General features: G+C 39.9%; 2 protein-coding genes across 2 annotated transcripts in view; one reads left to right on the top strand and one right to left on the bottom strand.

Annotated features, from left to right (window-relative positions):
- Nucleotides 1–1,577: 1,577 nt before the first annotated feature.
- Nucleotides 1,578–1,823, top strand: LOC119417958 (histone H2A-like; the record flags this gene model as incomplete). The annotated part of the gene is made up of 1 exon (XM_037685205.1): nt 1,578–1,823. A coding segment is annotated over one exon (246 nt), but the record flags the coding sequence as incomplete, so codon positions are not given.
- A 1,459-nt stretch (nt 1,824–3,282) lies between these two features.
- Nucleotides 3,283–17,764, bottom strand: part of slc30a2 (solute carrier family 30 member 2) — a 19,794-nt gene continuing 5,312 nt past the window's right edge. The window contains exons 2-8 of the mRNA XM_037685661.1: nt 13,434–13,645; nt 10,931–11,077; nt 9,087–9,240; nt 7,364–7,583; nt 6,875–6,980; nt 6,145–6,279; nt 3,283–3,933 (exon numbers count right to left, since the gene is read on the bottom strand). Of these exons, the coding sequence (XP_037541589.1) occupies nt 3,788–3,933; nt 6,145–6,279; nt 6,875–6,980; nt 7,364–7,583; nt 9,087–9,240; nt 10,931–11,077; nt 13,434–13,645 (1,120 nt within the window). The 3' untranslated portion in view covers nt 3,283–3,787. The remainder of the gene's footprint in view (nt 3,934–6,144; nt 6,280–6,874; nt 6,981–7,363; nt 7,584–9,086; nt 9,241–10,930; nt 11,078–13,433; nt 13,646–17,764) is intronic.

The raw sequence follows: 17,764 nt of genomic DNA, 5'->3' as shown, positions 1-17,764 counted from the left end.
CCCCAAGAACTTCTGTGCAGGCTTATCAGAACTGCCAGCTGACCAACATCTTATCAGGACTATGGCCTATCTGGAAATGCTTCTTGGACAAATCTCACCGTCTTGACGTCAAATGCATATGTAATGTGTTTATAAATGTGCTTGCTGGTAGAGTTTTTGATGTCTCAAATTGTCAAGATATGAAGAGATCTTTCTTGTAATACCACTATCCATCCTCATGGCCTTTTCCTTTTCTTTCTATCTAAAAAGTATTCTGATGAAGGATAAGAGACCCTGCTCCTGTAGCAGCAGCAACGTGCACTCCGCCCATCTTTCGGACGACTTTAATAACATATCTCACTATTTCTCGGTACAATGAAAATAAAGCTTATTCTGATTCTGATTCTCCCAAAAAGAAACTCCAGATGACATGATTTATCCCTTTTTTGTGGCAAATCAAATGTAGAATTTTTAAGATTTCAATTGGCGCTTTAGCCTTCTCTGGTTGGCAGTTGAAGAAGAAACGTCTCGTTATTCACGATGCTGGACAACAGCTAACAACCATGCAAGTGTTTAAACAAAATGGACGTCGACAACGTTTTCACAGGGAGCAGCTGTCCTTTCTAAGACATCAACACTTAACAGAAGCAGGGAAACATGGTGGTAATGGCATGTGGCTCTGGCTTTTTTATATCCAAGAATGATTTTTATTTTTTTTAATGGAGTGAATCAATGGCAGCTATGGCTTACATAAAGTTTCCTACAGATGTTTGTGGTCCCCAGGAGAATGAGTTTTGATGACATTATCCTCCTACTAGCACCACTACCTTTAAATGATAGTTTTGTGAACGATTAATATCTTAACTGAGCCAATATCTCACTGTGCCTCGACTGACAACAACACATTTCCAACAGCTTTGGTGAGGAAGTTTCCAAAATGTCTGCAACATTTCCGTGGGTTCTCGATAAAGAAGACTAAAGTTTACCATCATCACAGTATCGGGGTGTACAATATGACGATGGAAACACTCTGAGTCTCCAAAGGTTTCACGCAATTAGAGAGATTCATTATGACAGCGCCAAGACACTGAGAACCACAAAACCTAAAGGAGCCATCTTGAAGTCACCAACGCTCCGATGGTCTAACAACAACCAGAATCTTCTGAACCAAACTACACGTCACCAAAAATTGTACTTTTAAACATTCCTACTCCCCAAATGAGTAATGCACTGGTGCGAGTATTTGTACTTTACTTTTTATTAGACTTGGAGATTGTAGAATTGCGCCACTCGAGGTGGCTGCATATTGGAGTAGCTCTTTCTGGAATATTGCTTTTGAAAACTTTAATTCCTCTTTTCTTTCTGGATGTAAATCACGTTTTTTGGATGATTGTTTCCTCTGGTATTGGATGCTGTGCAGCTGGAAGGATTTTTACTGAAACCTTTTTACTTTTGGACATTTGTTATGAAGCGTAACTATGACAACAAGGTGTTTTTTTTACAATCGGGAGCAGCTGATTAACATCTCAAAAGCTAAAATAATACCTCCACTACAGCTCCAAATCCCAAATGAGTTGAAAAGGAGGTGCCGTGGATGAATTCCCGTCAACCTGGCGGCGGTGCTCGAGTATCTGACCACCGATATCCTAGTGCTGGCGGGAAATGTGGCTCGTGACAAGAAGAAGACCAGGATCATCTTCCGACACCTACAGCTGTCTATCCACAATGACGAGGAGCTCAACAAGCTGCTGGGAGGAGTGGCCATCGCTCAGGGAGGAGTTCTGCCCAACATTCAGGTGGTCCTGCTGCCCAAGAAGGCCGAGAAACCCACCAAGTCCAAGTAAACTGATCAACATCTGTATCCAATTTCTTCAGATCTGCTGTAAGACAAGATGGCTACAAGAGATCCTTCATTCCCACAGAATCTAGAACAACTCTTTAATGAAACCAGGATGAGTTGCAACATTTTATTTCTCTTTGGGATTAATAAAGTATTTTTGAATCTGAAATAAACTGGATAATTATGACTCCAGGAGGATAAATGTTGAGATTCAGCTTTCCACTCACATTTTAAAGAGACAAGACGCTTTTTGAGGACAATAATCTTTGCTTTTGGACTGAGAGACGGTTAGACTGTTTGAGTGAAGGGCAAAAAAAGTTGTCATCACATCAAAGGGATGGACTCAGCATCTACTCTCATGCCCTGACTGTCCCCTCCGAGCTGTTTTACAACCAATCTCGCCTCGAAACGTGATCAAAACACTTCACGTGCTGGTCTACTGGGGACAAAGACCTAATGGATTCACAAAATGAACAAGTGAGTCATTATCAATGCAACTCCCACAACCTTGTTCATTCTGATTGTCCCAACGATGGCCTGTATGTCTAAACTCCTTTATTATGAGTGAGGAAACCAGATGAGAGAAATGAGACCTGCTGAAAATGGATGGAAAGCTAAGACAGCTGAGAGGATGAGGAATGGAGGGACATGCCAGAGACGGAGGAGTTGGAGTGATGATGGCACAAAGATGAACGTAATCGTATGTTTGAGGGACTAAATCATTTTTGTCCTCAGAGCAGAAGAACCATTCGGACCAGACAGCAGAATGAGCACAGCAGCCAAACTTCTCAGAGTTAAAGAGTTAAATAAAGTTATTGTTTGCTGATTTTGGTTTTGTTTCATGGTAAAAAGCTATTGAAAACTAAAACTGTCCAATCAAACCCAACAAAGTAGACTTTTAATTGGTCCAGTTTTTGGTTGGTACCCAATTCATCCTCATACCTCTGACCCTTACGTTCGCTTTTAATGAAAAATAGGTAAGTTCTGCATACTTGATGAAGAAGTGACAAACAGTAAATCTGTATTTAGGTCAAATATTGGACAAAAACTGGACATTTAAACCCAGTTTGAGAGAATTAAAGCAGATTGTGGCTTAAATCCTTCTCCCTTGTAGAACTTAACAAAATCAGGTTTGTGTCATCTTTTTATTTTAGACACTTTCTGTGTTGATTGTCTACGAAGTTACACTGTTGTTTCTTTTACAGTCCAACTTGGGGATAATTGCAGCTTATGATGATTTTTGTCATTTGCATTGAGTTTCTGCACAATGTGAACCTCTGTTTATTTTTTCACCACGTTCATTCTTAGAGGATTTTAGGATTTGCGTCCTTCTAAGACGGAGTTATCAAATGGACTCCAGGTTTATGTTAACTAATACAGACCAACAAACTCTGACAGTATGGCTCTGCAGATTGTTGTGCAATCCACTGTTTAAAGCAGGAAACAGAGAAGACAGATGTTGGACGCTGAATTTGGTACAAAATCAAAGACCTCAAACTCATCCATGTGTTCTCAGTAAATCTTACGTCATGTCGTGCTCTTACATACCAAAGCTTTGCCTCTCGTTTCTGCTTTCCTTTAATTAATTGATTATAGAATTACTCTTGATTTAACTGTTGATAAAATTTGTGATAGAGTTGGGTGGACAAATAAAAATACCGGTAATCTTTCCCTGTTTTACTTTTTTTTAATTTTTTGTGAAATTGCACCAGACTCGGGTCAAAAGTTCCTCATTTTTAGACCACCCTGTCATAAAAGAGAGGCTATGAAAAGCATCCCAGCATCAGCCTTTTCCTCCAAACACATGGATGATTTGTTGTCTCGTTTTATGATTTTAGAGCATGTGCATTTACCACCAGGAAGCAGCACTTTGAGCGTAGCACAGTTGTCAGCGGTCCAGCCCACCCGAACAGAACGTTGTGAGAGCGTGTCTGAGCCATCTGGGGTCCAGTTCAGTCCAGTCTGGCTTCAGTCTCTGGGGTCCTGGCAGTGGGAGCAGTGGCTCATGTCTTCAGAGTAAAGCTCGACCTGGATGGTGGTGCTGCGGAACCCAAACTTGGTGTGGAGAAGGTCGGTGGCCTCCTGCAGCACCGACTGAGGGTCTGCACCCTCCTCTGAGGTGAGACCAGAAAACACCATTTGTATTTGTATATAAAAAGGGTAACACAAATCTCTGTGCAAAGTATTTAAACAGGAGGCATCACAAAAACATAACAAAATTGATTAAAATCATATTAAAGAGACTAATAATTTAAAGAAAAATGTTTGTATATTACTGAAAAAGTGGAGATAAAAATGTTTATTTTGAACTAAAGTTTTAAATAACCATGCCTGGATAATTAACTCAAACTGTCCAGTGGCAAAAAATACTAAATAAAATAAAATGTTAATGTTTTACTTCCTTTACTGAAGTAAAACTTTCAGTTCTATAAATACAAAACCTTCACCTCATATTGAGCTGATTGGAGGTCATTTCAAAAACGAGATAATTTATTTAGCTGAGATGTAGCATTCATTTTTTTTCTTGGGTTAAAATTATTGTTTTGATTTTTAAAACCTCAATCATTAGCCTGCACCGGGTTCTTTTTTTATTTGTGGGGGGAGCGCAGGAGGCAGTTGATGTCAGCAACGTCTGAGTCAGAAGATCTGAGCCAAAAGGCCCACTTCCTGACCAGTCTCTGCTCCTGTTCTAATCTGACGGGACGTAGATTAAAGCATGAGACCTGACAGAAAAAACAGCTGTTCACACAAGCAGCTGGAGTTATTCTCAGGATCCTAATGTGGCGCTCGGTCATTTACGAGGAGCTTAAAGAAGCAAACTGGAACATGCCCAGGTTTGGTGCTGTAAGTATGAAGACTTCGATCTGCTCTTAGCCACTTTCCCTGTAATTGAATCTTATGTATAGATGGTATGTAAGGCCATAATACAGAAGCATCTCAAATATTAGAATATTGTGGGAAAAAAAATCACTTTTCATTCATTTCAAAAAGTGAAACTCATGAATTACATGGATTCATCACACAGAGTGAATTATTTCTAGCCTTACAACAATTTTCAGTCAGGTCGTCTGGATTATTGATTGATTTTGATTTCTAGCCTTAATTTCTTGTAAATATAAATAATTAATCTTCTTTATACATCAAAGTTAGTCATGGAGTTCCTCAAGGTTCATTGCTTGGACCAGTACTCTTTATATATGTTTCCATTAGATAAAGTTATTAAACAACATGGGATATATTTCCATTGTTATGCTGATGATACTCAGTTATATTTGTCCATGAAACTCAATGAATCCAATCAGCTCCTTAGACTAAAGACATAAAAACCTGGATGACCCTAAATTTTCTGGTTTTAAACACAGACAAAACTGAGGTTTTATTTTTTTGGACCTGAGCATCTTGGGAATAAATTTTGCCGTCCTACACTTCCTCTGGCATTAATCTGGCCTCCGGCTCTAATGTAAAAACCTTTGTGTTGTTTTTGATCAGAATATGTTTTGGCTTACAAACAAAGAAAAAAACTAAATTCAGTGTCTCAGAAAATTAAAATACTTTAAAAAGGTTAAATATTGTAAACTCCTGGTGTCACACTCTAATCAGCTGATTACCTCCTGGACATGAGCTACAACTGTCTCATTCCTAAAGTCCAGCCACTCATGAACCTGAGACAACGCCAGAAGCGTCTTATCTGCTGAGGAGACAAAGAACTGGACTGTCTCTCAGTGGTCCAACATCCTCTTTTCATATGAAAGTAAATGTTCATGTCATTTATAAATGAAGGTCCCAGGGTTTGGAGGAAGACTGGAGAGTCCCATCCACGTTGCTTGAAGCCCAGAGTGAAGTTTCCACAGTCAGTGATGGTTTGGGTGGATGTCTTCTACTGGTGTTGGTCCACTGGAGTTTCTGAAGTTCTCAGTCGGCGCAGCATCTAGCAGGACATTTCAGAGACTTCATGCTTCCTTCTGCTGACGAACGTTATGTAGATGTTGATTTCATTTTCCAGCAGGACTCGACACGACCCACACTGACGAAGGTACCGACAGCTGGCTGTGGAATATTCTAACTTTCTGAGACACTGAATGTTGGTTTTTCATTATTTGTAAGTCATAATCATGAAAATTACAGGAAATAAAAGCATCAAGCGTTTGACTTTCTGTAATGAAGCTACAGTTTAACATGAGTTGCACTTTCTGAAATGATTGACACACTGAAGGTTTTCATGTGTTCTTTATGCATGTGCCAAACATTAACCCCTTTATTGTTCCATTCTTATTTACTTCTTAACTCCTGATCGTCTCAGTGAACTTGTAGATCGTCTTTGTTACCTATTGCCAGATGGACAGACACCAGTGACTGTCCCAGAGTCAGAGCCCAGAGGTGCAGAGAGTGCATGGACTTCACAGCTTTCACAGACAGCAGCACCTCCTTCACCGAGTTGAACTCGATTTCTTTAGGAGATCCTGAAACGCAACAAATACACGTAAACGCACGGCAGGTCGAGCACGTCTACCTCGATCTGTAGCTCACGTTAAAACTGACAGAAAGCTAAAATGTCGACAGCAAACGGTGTCTTTAAGTGGTTTGTGCCTCACTGTGTCTGTGACTTTTAGAAGGTTCATTGATGTGTGAAGAGAACTGAAATCTAATGATGTCCCCAGGATGGGACAGCCAACTGTTCTTCTGCCTTTGTCCTACATAATAATCAGAGTAACTATTTCTAAAGGTCCCGCCATACGTTTCCTTATTGTGAGGCACGTCCATGTCGTTTCCTGCAGCCTGTGCAGATCTTAGCATGATGTTCTGGTTTTAATTCCTGAACATGCCTCCAAGTTGTCACGGACTCCCAACACACTAAGCACGGGTTCCTCACGTGCTCATATGATTTGTTTTTGCGTTGGTGTAAAATGGCAGCACTTATTCAGAACCATGCTATAATTTCTTTGTCAAAATAAGTGTATTTTCCAATAGTGCGCTTGAAGTCCTTCACAATATGTAACATGCGTAGGAAAGTAAGAGGAATAAACAACTGCTGCTGATTATTTCTTTGGCTCGTACCTTCCATGAGTATCCTGAAGACGTCTCTGAGGATGGTGAAGGTGGTGCAAAGGACAAAGACAGAAAACAGGAACGTACAGATGGGATCTGCAACTTTATATTCAGGCTGAAAGAGCAAAAGAAAACATCTTTAAAGAGCGAGTAAAACAGACGTCAGATGGTGCTTTCCAAAGTAATTAGGTATTAAAAAGCTCAGGGCAAAAACAGAAAAAAATCTGGCATCTAACGGAAAAGCCTCATTCCTGTACTGTATATGTGAATTTACATTTTGAAACCAGCGTAATGCTTATTTTTTTGCTGTTTGGTATTAGATCTTGTCGTGTGTATTTTATTATTCAATCAAAATGAACCCTTTTCGCTGTGTCCTAAAAAAAATGATCACCGAGTCACTAAAATCAAGTCCTAACAGTCGGATTATCTCTTATGCCGGAGCCAGTATCAAACTAATGTGTCAGCCTCACCCTAACAAGAGTGTGATCTATATCTGACCCGAAAGTAGATGACGGTCGCCGCCACCACCACGCCGATACTCTGCAGCAGGTCGCCGACCACATGGATGAAGGCGGCGCGGACGCTTGTGTTGCCGTGGCCACCGAGGAGCGCGTGGGAGTGGCCGTGGCTGACGGGGCTCTGACCGTCCTCATCGATCTGGTGATAACCGCTGCCGTGAGGGTGGAGGGTGGTGGAGTGATGGAGGATGTAGGCCATGCTGCAGAACCACAGAGATCCATTCATGTTACCTTCGTTATGAGCGGTTTGCTCAAAGCAATTATTTTAATTAGAGGACTAGGGCTGAACAATTAATTGCATTTGCGATAATATCACGATATGATAAAATGAGATTTTCCAATCGCAAAGGCTGCAGTTTGACTGGTCACGTGATCTGGTTATGTGACTTGCAACAACTGAAACAGATGATTTATTGCTTGTGTTCACTGAAACATACATGAGAAGAAGACAATGAAAAATAATCGCATATTAAATCACAATATTGAGGTAAAAAAAAATCACTATTAGCCTTGTGGAGGACTTGAAGAAAAATACACCCATTGTGGTGTATTAAATGTAATTATATATTTTGACATAGACTATATTGAAAGATGAGCCTTAAATTATAACTTTGAAGCTTCAAGCTTGTACCATTATTACTCTGTTGTAGGAGTGCAACGGGCACGTTGACCCATTTTACACTCTGCAGAAGAACTTGTGGCATTTAATGATTCCAGATGACAAATTTATTGAGGGGGCTTCCCAAAGGGTCCGTAGAGTTTAAATACATGGGTATGAACTGTTGCACTCAACCAACGTTAACTCCTTCTGCACCTTAAAGACATCTACACCCTGACAGAACTGATGGATCTCACGAACAACCCAAGGACACCATGTAGATCTTTGCATTAGTGGCCACAGAAGTCATCTGTAGCTAAAAGTGGCCCTGCCTGAAAACATTTACAAAAAATTATTATATCAAAATTTACACCCTGGACAGATGTCATTAGCAAAGTGAGCGTTTGAGCTGTGATGGACAATTGAGCAAGGAGAGATGCAGATATCTTGAAGGAAGATGTGCCAGCCTCTTTCGCATTATGTTTTCTCTCAGACTCTACCACATCACATGTGAGCTCAACATCTGTAACTTCTGTAAAACTGACTGAGTTATAGACAGTTTTGTAAGTAAAGCAGACATCTTGAATCAGGCTAACTCCAAAAATTTATCAATTTTATGATTTACGAGCGTTTCATTAAAGCCCATCCTGTGGTTCGTGAGATATTTTGCTAACAGACAAACAAACAGGTACAATTGCACAGTTGACTACCTTTTATGATGCGGAGTTATACTGTAAATGTAAAGAAAAAATACTTTTGTACAAGATGAGCAGTGTCAGACCAAAGCTTTTAGATTATTGTATTGAATAATTATTTAAACCCCCACAAATCATAGAATTTTGTCTTAATATAATATTTAATGTAACTGTATATGTTCAGTAGAGCTGTAGAAAGTGAATTAAAGGGACATTTTTAATTCTGCTTAGCTACCATCCCCCCTCCCCCAAAAAATACAAGTACAAGGACTTCATTCATGTAGTTTTTTAAAACAATCTTTTGTATTGTGCAGTTTAAATCAAATTTTCTGCTTTTTATGATACAACATTGATATGAACTAACAAGACAGTTGATTATGTGAACAGATATTGGGGTAGGAATTACTCACATTATATTTACGACGACAGCAAACCCAGAGGTCAATAACATCACGTGACCTTCGATCTCATAGTCGTTGCGTACGATCCTCTCGATGGCCAAATAGACCAGAGCTCCGGTAACTATCCAGATGGACATGACGGATATGAACGCTCCAAGGATCTCTGAGGGAGGAAAACAAGCAGCGCTCACTTTAATGTGTGCGGACCGTTCATCAGAGCCGCTACAAGCAGCACCCTTCACAAAGCAGGATGAGTTTTCTCAGTAAATTCACCACCGAGTGTCCTGTCTTCACATTCAGAGCTCTGAATGCTCGTTAGTTGTTATCAGACCCGTGTGAGACGCTGGATTCAAATCTACGTCAACAGAGCTGCCAGTTAAAGTCCTGAAATGCTAAAAATTAGGGATGCACGATATTATCGGCATGGTATCGTATCGGCTGATATTAGCGATAAAGTTAAATATTGGACATCGGCCATTCCATCAAATAAACAAAACCTCACCGATATAAAAGCTTCTGCTTTAAGTTAATTTTTAATATAAGCAGCTGTCTAGTAAATCTATTAATGCACTACTACTCATGCGCATCTTTTTTTTTTTTTGTTTAGATTTGTGAACATTTACAAATTTGCACTGTCAGAGTGTTGTCATTGTGTTAGAGAGAGTAAGTGCCATGAATAAATTTTACATTAAAGATAATCCAAGTTGAAGTGTTACATCATTTTCCGCCCTCCCTTTTGGCATCTGCATTTGGTCGCAGGCCAAACTGACGAAGACCTGCAGAATAATGTAATATTTTAATTTCACAGCAGAGAAAGCTGTGTAGTCTCTGTAAGTAGGTCTAAGGGAAAAATATCGGTATTGGTATCGGTTATCGGCCAAGTAAGTTTTAATGTATCAGATATCGGCCAAAAATCCAATATTGTGCATCCTTCCTAAATATTGTTCTTTTTATTGCAGTAAATTTACAAACCAAAAAAATATTTTTAGTTTGACCAAAAAATACACAACTATTAGTTGTTTGTTTGTTTGTTTGTTTTTTGATAATGGCAATTCGAGACTCAAACCTGAAGAAAACTTGTGGATGTCCTGTGTTTGATCATATTTTGTCAAATTAGGTTTTGCAAAACTCTGAATGTACAATAATTACCACTTCTCAAGGACATTTTAGGTGTTTTGTTTCCTTCCTGCGTGCAATAAGTAAGTCAAACAGATAATTTTTAGTCTGTTTTTAGAACATTATTAGCTAATGTTTGTTATCCTGAGATACTGGAACTCATTCATAACATGTATGATGAGTTTGTCCAACTTTCCTCCAGTTTACACCGTCTTTTAATGAGTTTAATACTTTGAAGTTGTGCTTTTTAACTGAATGATGTGACCACACTTAAATCCCTTTGTAATGATTTTCAGGCCTCTTATAAAACATCGTGGCTGAAAAACACGTTCTTTCAATTTTTAAAATGTATTTTGTGGTAAAGTTATCGATTTGAGTTGCTTCTTTGCTTCAGTGCTTCATTAAGGAAATGAAGCAGTTCATGTCTGTGCTTTGATCTTTTGTACGTTTAACTGTTTGTAAAGAAAAAACAACTATAATTATAAAATAATTTCTGAGTTTGTTGCAGCTCCTCAGACTGACGAAGTCTTCTGGATAAAAGACGAAACGTTCCAACAAGAAGAATCCGTCCAGAGGACCTGGCTCAACCTTGTTGGATTAATCTAGCTGGATTATTGAGCAGCATCAGGACTAGGTGAGGAGTTTGCTTTCCTCTGTGGTTCTAAACACTTAAAACAATAAATGAATCTTTCTTGACGCAGTAAGTCATGCAGATAAGTCTGATCTGATTTGCTGACCTGATCTGTGCCACCCAAAGTTCATGGTTTTGGTTGGTGGTCTGGATGAGATCCACAGAGAGAACAGGCTCACCATCATACTCCCAAAGTCTGTCAGGAGGTGGGCTGCGTCCGTCATGATGGCCAGGCTGTGGGCCAGGTACCCCCCTGTTGGAAAGCAGAACAAATTCTTTACATTCACTCTGGGTGTAAAGAAACATTTGGCCAAATCACCTCTGTTCACGAGAGATCCTTTAAAACTGCGTGACAGAAAAGTAAAATAATCTTTATCACATTAATCTTGAAAGGATGAACAAAAGTGGAATTTAAAGCAAATGATCAAACTTTAAATTAATACACTTCTGCCAAGGGGAAAGGAAACTTTACTGTTTTACTTTATTTCATCTCCATTATTTGAGCTGTCACTCGGTGTTTCTACCTTTGCTTTTTATTCTTAGAAGCAAAAACCAGCTTCCCCCAGGGATTTATTTTTTATTCTTTGAGAGTTTGTCGCAAACAGAAATTATACTTTAAACAAAACTGTAGCATCACCCGAGTGGAGCCTTTTTCCAAATGTAGCATTATAGGATGTAAAACCTCTTGTGACACGTCTGTCAAAAGATTGTTTTTGTGAACTATTTGATTCCTTCAGCAAATTTGTCAATGTATTTGTTGTTTTAAGTGAAGAATGTTTTTTTTTTTTTACTTTATCTTTAATAAATCTGCTCGTTACAGTGCAGGTGTTGCACAGACTTTAAGCCCAGAGCAACATTTGTGGACGGCATCTGTTCAGCATCTGTTGGAGGATTTAAAGTTCACCAGAAACGTGTTTTTAGCCTTTTCCCCTTAAAGCAGCGCGCTCAGAATGCATTTGTATCAACTGATTTATCTTGGAATGAGTAACAAGCAACAAGGAGTTGCTGATGTTTCATCGGCTTTTTTTTAAAACATTGATGATAAGAAATATTAAATGTGCGGCAGTCCTTCAAGAAATGTGTATCGCTCGCTGCTTCTCATGTCAGAGTCTAAACTAAGATCATCTTACCCTGAGAAAAGAGTTATAGAGATTTGGTCAAACCAATGACTTTTATGTCGATGACTGTCAAATTTACTTCTCTTTACTTCACACCGGTGCACGCTCTCTCTCCATCCAACCTCTTCTTGACTGCCTGGCTGACATCAGGGACTGGAAGGCTTTAAATTTCTTAAATTTGAATGAGAAGAAGACAGATGTTGTTTCCACCTAATGGCACAATCAAAAACCACTGTATCGACCTTTCCTCTCTATCCCCGTTAGAGAAACAAGTTGTCACTAATCTGGGAGTGAAAATGGACCCTTCCATGAACCTGAAATCATGTAAACAAGATTGTTAAATCCTGTTTGTTTGTTTGTTGTTTCAGTAATGCATGCTTTCCCATCCAGGCTTGATTACTGCAATGCACTTCTTATTGGAATTATTCAGACACTTATAGCACATTTACAACTGGTTCAAAATGCTGAGAGCACATTACACCAGTTCTGGCCTCCCTGCACTGGCTCCCGGCTCACTTTAAACTTGTTCTGTGTTTTTAAATCTCTTAACTGTTCTGCCTCCTCCTATCTCACTGATCTGCTGCAGCCATATCTCCCACAGCGCTCTCTGATGCCAGCAGACCAGATGTTTTTATTGGTTCCAGGAACTCGTTTTAAGCTGAGAGGTGACAGAACCTTCTTTGATGCAGGTCCAAAACTGTGGACTGAGTTACCCCTGCATGTTAGGCAGGCTCCTTCTCTTACTGTTTTTAAGTCTCATTTAAAAACTCACTTTTAGTCCCTGACTTTTGACACTGTGTGAGTTGATTTTAAGTTCTGTGTATTTTATAAATGAAGTCATTTAGTTTCTTATCTTTAACTCTGTGGATCTACTGGTATGTATTTTATGGTATGTTCTGTCTAAACCTCAGGATTACAAGACCGCAGCACTGACCACCGAGCTACCGCAGCCCATCAACCAGTTATAGATAACCATACAATAACTACCCTGATGCATGTTCAATAATCCAGGTAGAAAAATGTAAAAAAGCTAAGTCAGGTCCTCTGGATGGGTTCAAAAGACGGAAGAAGTCTTTCAAATGAAAGACAAAGTGTTTCTACAATTTTTTTAACCCATCCTGAGAACATGACAACTTTTTTAGACATACAATAATTACTTTCTGAGAGTTTTAATTGAATATATCTAGTGGTTTGGGGGCTATTTTGCTAACAGACAAACATGCCTGTGTGTAGTGTAGCACTCAGAGTATATGTTGGGGATAATGCTCAGCTAATATTTTAGCTACTCACCAAATTTTATCTCAATATCGGAAAAACTGGCTGAGTTGAAGCCATTTTTGTGTTTCCCAAGGCGGCCATCTTGAATTGATTCCCAAAGGAAACAAGGTGTAGATGTACATCCAGTGGATAATTTTTTAGTTTCAATCAAATCCAACCAGTGGTTTATGAGTTATTTTGCTAACAGACAGTCAAAATAAGACGGGCACATACCTATGACCTCTCCGATCATGAAGACGAGACAGACTCCCGAAGCGATGAAAAGTTTCTTCTTTGCCAGCAGCTTGTCGACGCTCTCCTCCGGTACCAAAGCTTTGGGCCCGTGGCAGTGCGCTCCGACTCGGTGCTTCAGCTCGATGGCTCCGGACATGCCCCCGTTCTGTAAGGGGAAGTCTGGGTACGGCTCTTTGGTGTCTGTGAAGGAGCTGTAAGGATGAAGACAACGCCTGTTAATGGTGAGCGTTACGATCCTTGAGTTTAGTGCCGGCTTCAAATGGGAATACGTTGATTATAAAACAACTACGAACAAACATTCTATTTAAAAAAAAAAAATAAATCATGAGGTTTCAGTCCTAAAAGTTTCTGCTCTGTTACATTTCTGACTCGTCCATCTTGTCAGTTCTGATTTGCTGTTAGCTCAGCTACTCTGAATTTATCTATAATTCTCCAAACGGACAGAGTCCAGGCTGTTATCTACTGCAGGTAAGATGCTCACTGCTGATAAGAACTTCACAGAATCCCACCACAAAACAGTTAAACTCTCCATTAAGAACCTAAGATGCTTAATAGTAAAAAAAAAAAAAAAAAACCTAACATATTTTGTGCCAATTAGTCTGTTTTTATATTTTTAACATAAATTCTCAAACAAAAATGCATCACACTTTTTTTTGTAGATTTAGTCACATATGCAGTTCATAAAAATATATTTTCTTGTTTGAAAATGTAATTGGTTATTAGTTAGTTATGATTATTATTTCCCAGAGTAAATTTTTTAAATCCGCCGTTATTTTTCCACAGCAATAATTCCTAACCATGTTCACCTTGTTTTTTTAGATTTGTGTCCTGATACTACAGTAAATATTAGCTGGTACATAGTACACTTAGGGTGCTTGAATCAGTAAAACTGTAAGTAAATATCAGAATAATTTTATAATTTAGGTTAATGTGTATAACTACAGCAAATGTACATGTGAGTGTAAAACTGTTAGTGCTGTTCTTTTTGTGGACAAGTGCACATCTTGCACTTAACAATTAAATCTATTTAGAGTTGATGGACTGAAGCAGTTTCACAGTAACCACTGCATTTAATAAATTAAATGAATAAAATGTTTTGTATGTTGTGTAGCCTTGATTTAGTCATTTGTTGTTTAGATCATAAAGCTAAAGTTTTAAAAACAGTCAGATTTTTAGGAGGAGAAAATCCAGCTGAAGTGGAGAACCTGGTCCTGGATCAGACAATTTGTGGCATGTTGTCTGGTCAGCAGCACCGAACTGTATCAGGTGTTTGCAGGATTGATTTTCTGGAGTAAATGTTGCAGCAGAGAGTGTTATCGTTTCAAAAAGCTACAACGCTCCGCAAAATACGAAGCTGACAAAACGTTCTGCAGTCAAGGTTCACTTACGTGGATGAATGGTGGTGATTTGGGTCATTCAGAGACAAAAAAGCAATAAAAATTGATTGATGTTGGCTGTAAATAAGAATAAACACAGTTTTTATTTAAATGACAGAACTCTGTCTTTCACTGACATACAGTATTTAAAACATTTCTTTCTGTGCACGTATTTCAGTACTTTTGTGAATACTCCAAGTCTATAAATCACAGGATATTGCCAATGTGGCTCTGATTGTGTCGGGATGTATTTGAGTTCATTTAGGTGTCAAAAATTAGTTTTTTGAGAAGTCCAATTTTAAGGGACAAAACTTTCAGTTGGGTAAATTCATTATCCTACTGGCTGTCAAAGCTGAAGACTATAGCGGTAAACCTGACACGTTTAATTCAAAGAAATATTTGTTTTTTGCAACCTACGTCATAAGTGAACATCGCCACTCAACAGGCAAACTGAATGCGCTCCGTCTTTTCTCTGCTGCTGACTCAAATGTTTAAGATGGAAATGGAAAATACAGAGAACAAAAGAAAAGCCAGACTTCAATTTAACCATGACAGGGTGCTTCAGGATCTCTTCATGGTGACGAGTTAGAGCTGTGGTTCTGCAACGTTTCTTAACGAGTATTACCTGAGAGAATACTGAGTACCACCATTATGGACTTTCAACGCAGTTGATAACATTTTTTCAACAAAGCGACAGGGTCCTGGAGAACCCTCATGCCCTGCTGAGACACAGGCGGCAGGATACGTCACGGATCTGATGTGCCTTTCTGTATTGTCTCAGGACGCAGAAGATATTTATATCATTGGAATCATGATAGCAGGGTTCCTGCTTTTTGGCACCAGTGGATACTTATGCTATCGTCTATTAAAGAAGACGGCGGCAGCAGTTTTGGCTATGCCAAAGCTGTCGACCCTGTCTGCAAGTTTGGTTCGTGCTTCTAGTACTCAAAATCAGCTCATTTACGAGCTAAACCGTGAGATAGAAGCTATTTGTGAGAATCGCAGGCCACTTGGGCTTCTGGGACTCGCCAGCATGTTGGGAATGACTTTGGAGGGAGCTAATAAGCATGGACCAGTGAATAGCCACAATTCTGGCCATTTTGGATTAAAAAGTACCAGCAGAACTCAAGGCTGACCAGAAAAAACAGTCTGCCTGAAAAAATCTACAACTATGGCTTATCTGAATCTGACTCCCCCATTGGGCCTCAAATGGCCGACACCAAATTTTTCCTGGGATATGTGTAAATTGAGAAAGCTGTCTATCGCAACACCAATACTGAAAAACCCAAGAATATAGTCAATTATAAAAATCTACTTAGTGTAGCTTTCAGACTATCAACCTGTTTAACAAATTTTTAGATAACCTTGTCCTTTTGTGACTTTTTATTGTAATTGTAATGCCTATCTATTACCAAGGAATCTTTTATCTATCTGTTAGGTTGCAGTGATTTAGTCTTAAAGGTCCCCCGTGTATTTTTACTGCCCCTCAGCCAACACAAAAACTGCCCTGGCTTGGAATCAGAAGAGCAAAATCAATTGCGGTCTTTTCAATGTTCATCCCGTCCACGCGCTCAGGTTGCTGTTTTTTTTTACCAAACGCAGTGAGAGGGGGATGCAGTGATAGAGGTAATGAGGTGGAAAAAACTAATTTGGTCTCACTTGAGATAACCACAGACACACTTTAACTCGCACACTTCACTCAGGAGATTGGCTGCGTTTCATGATGTGCCTTTATCACACGAGCGCAATCGTATTAGAGGCCGTCCGAGCTGAAAAGGACCAGCCGAGTGGAAAACCAAGTCTGTTCAATTATTCCACGGGGACCAGAAACACACACTGTAAGCAGATATCAGGTCCGCATGTGACACTGAACCACCATGAAGACGCTGTGCAGCAACACAAATGAAACACACTTTTATCATTGTGTTTTATGTATTCATAAATATACAGTTTATTATTCATGTGCATATGTAATAAAATAACACCTCCTCTGTTTAACTAGTGAGGCACCTGGTGTTTGGTTGAATCATGTTTAGTTCCATCCTTTTTAGTTATTTTTGGGTTGTTTATCTTTCAGTGTGTGTGTGTGGGGGGGGGGGGGGTAGGTTTTGGTTGTGGGCAGCATGGTGGTGCAACTTGTAAAGCTGCTGTCTCTTAGCGAGAAGGTTGCCGGTTCAACTCCCAGTCCGGGGACCTTTCTGGGTGGAGTTTGCATGTTCTGTCTGTGCATGCGTGGGTTTTCTCCGGGTACTCCAGTTTCCTCCCACAGACCAAAAACATGCACGTTAGACTGATTGGTGACTCTAAATTGTTCCTAGGTGAGTGAGAGAGTGAATGGTTGTTTGTCTCGTTTGTCCCCATATGTCCCTGTGATGGACTGGAGACATGTCCAGGGTGTATCCCGTCCTTTCGCACAGTGAATACTGGATAGGGGCACCGGCGACCCCCGTGACCCAAAATGGAAGAAGCGGGTAAAAGATAATGGATGAATAGATGGTTTTAGTTGTGTTCCTCTGTGGGGCGGAGTGGGGGCGCAGAGGTTAGAGAAGGTAGGCCTGATTGGAAAGTCGCTAGTCCAACTCCCCAGATCGACAACATCAAAACGTGGGTTGGAATGGTGAAACACCCATATCTACCTCCACCCTCGTTTGCCCCTCTCTGGGCCCTTGAGCAAGGCCTTTAACCTCCACCATCTTCTCCCCCGGTTGCTCTAGATGGCAGCTCTGCTCCACACAGAGGGCTGTGGTAGCTCGATGGTCTGTGGTTGCGAAAGGAAGGTCATCTGGCATAAAAACAATCGCCAAGTCTTGGTGCAAGTTAGTTCACTGTGGCGACCCCTGAAGAAGAGAGCAGCTGAACGAAGAAGGAAAGGAAAGCTGTGTTCCCATGTGTTCCTCTGTGTGCCTCTGTGTTCCTCTGTGTGCCTCTGTGTTC

The sequence above is a fragment of the Nematolebias whitei genome, chromosome 12 (genome assembly GCF_014905685.2).
Source record: "Nematolebias whitei isolate Nwh7 chromosome 12, NemWhi1, whole genome shotgun sequence".
Classification (NCBI taxonomy): Eukaryota; Metazoa; Chordata; class Actinopteri; order Cyprinodontiformes; family Rivulidae; genus Nematolebias; species Nematolebias whitei.
This window is presented reverse-complemented; position numbering and strand designations above follow the sequence as displayed.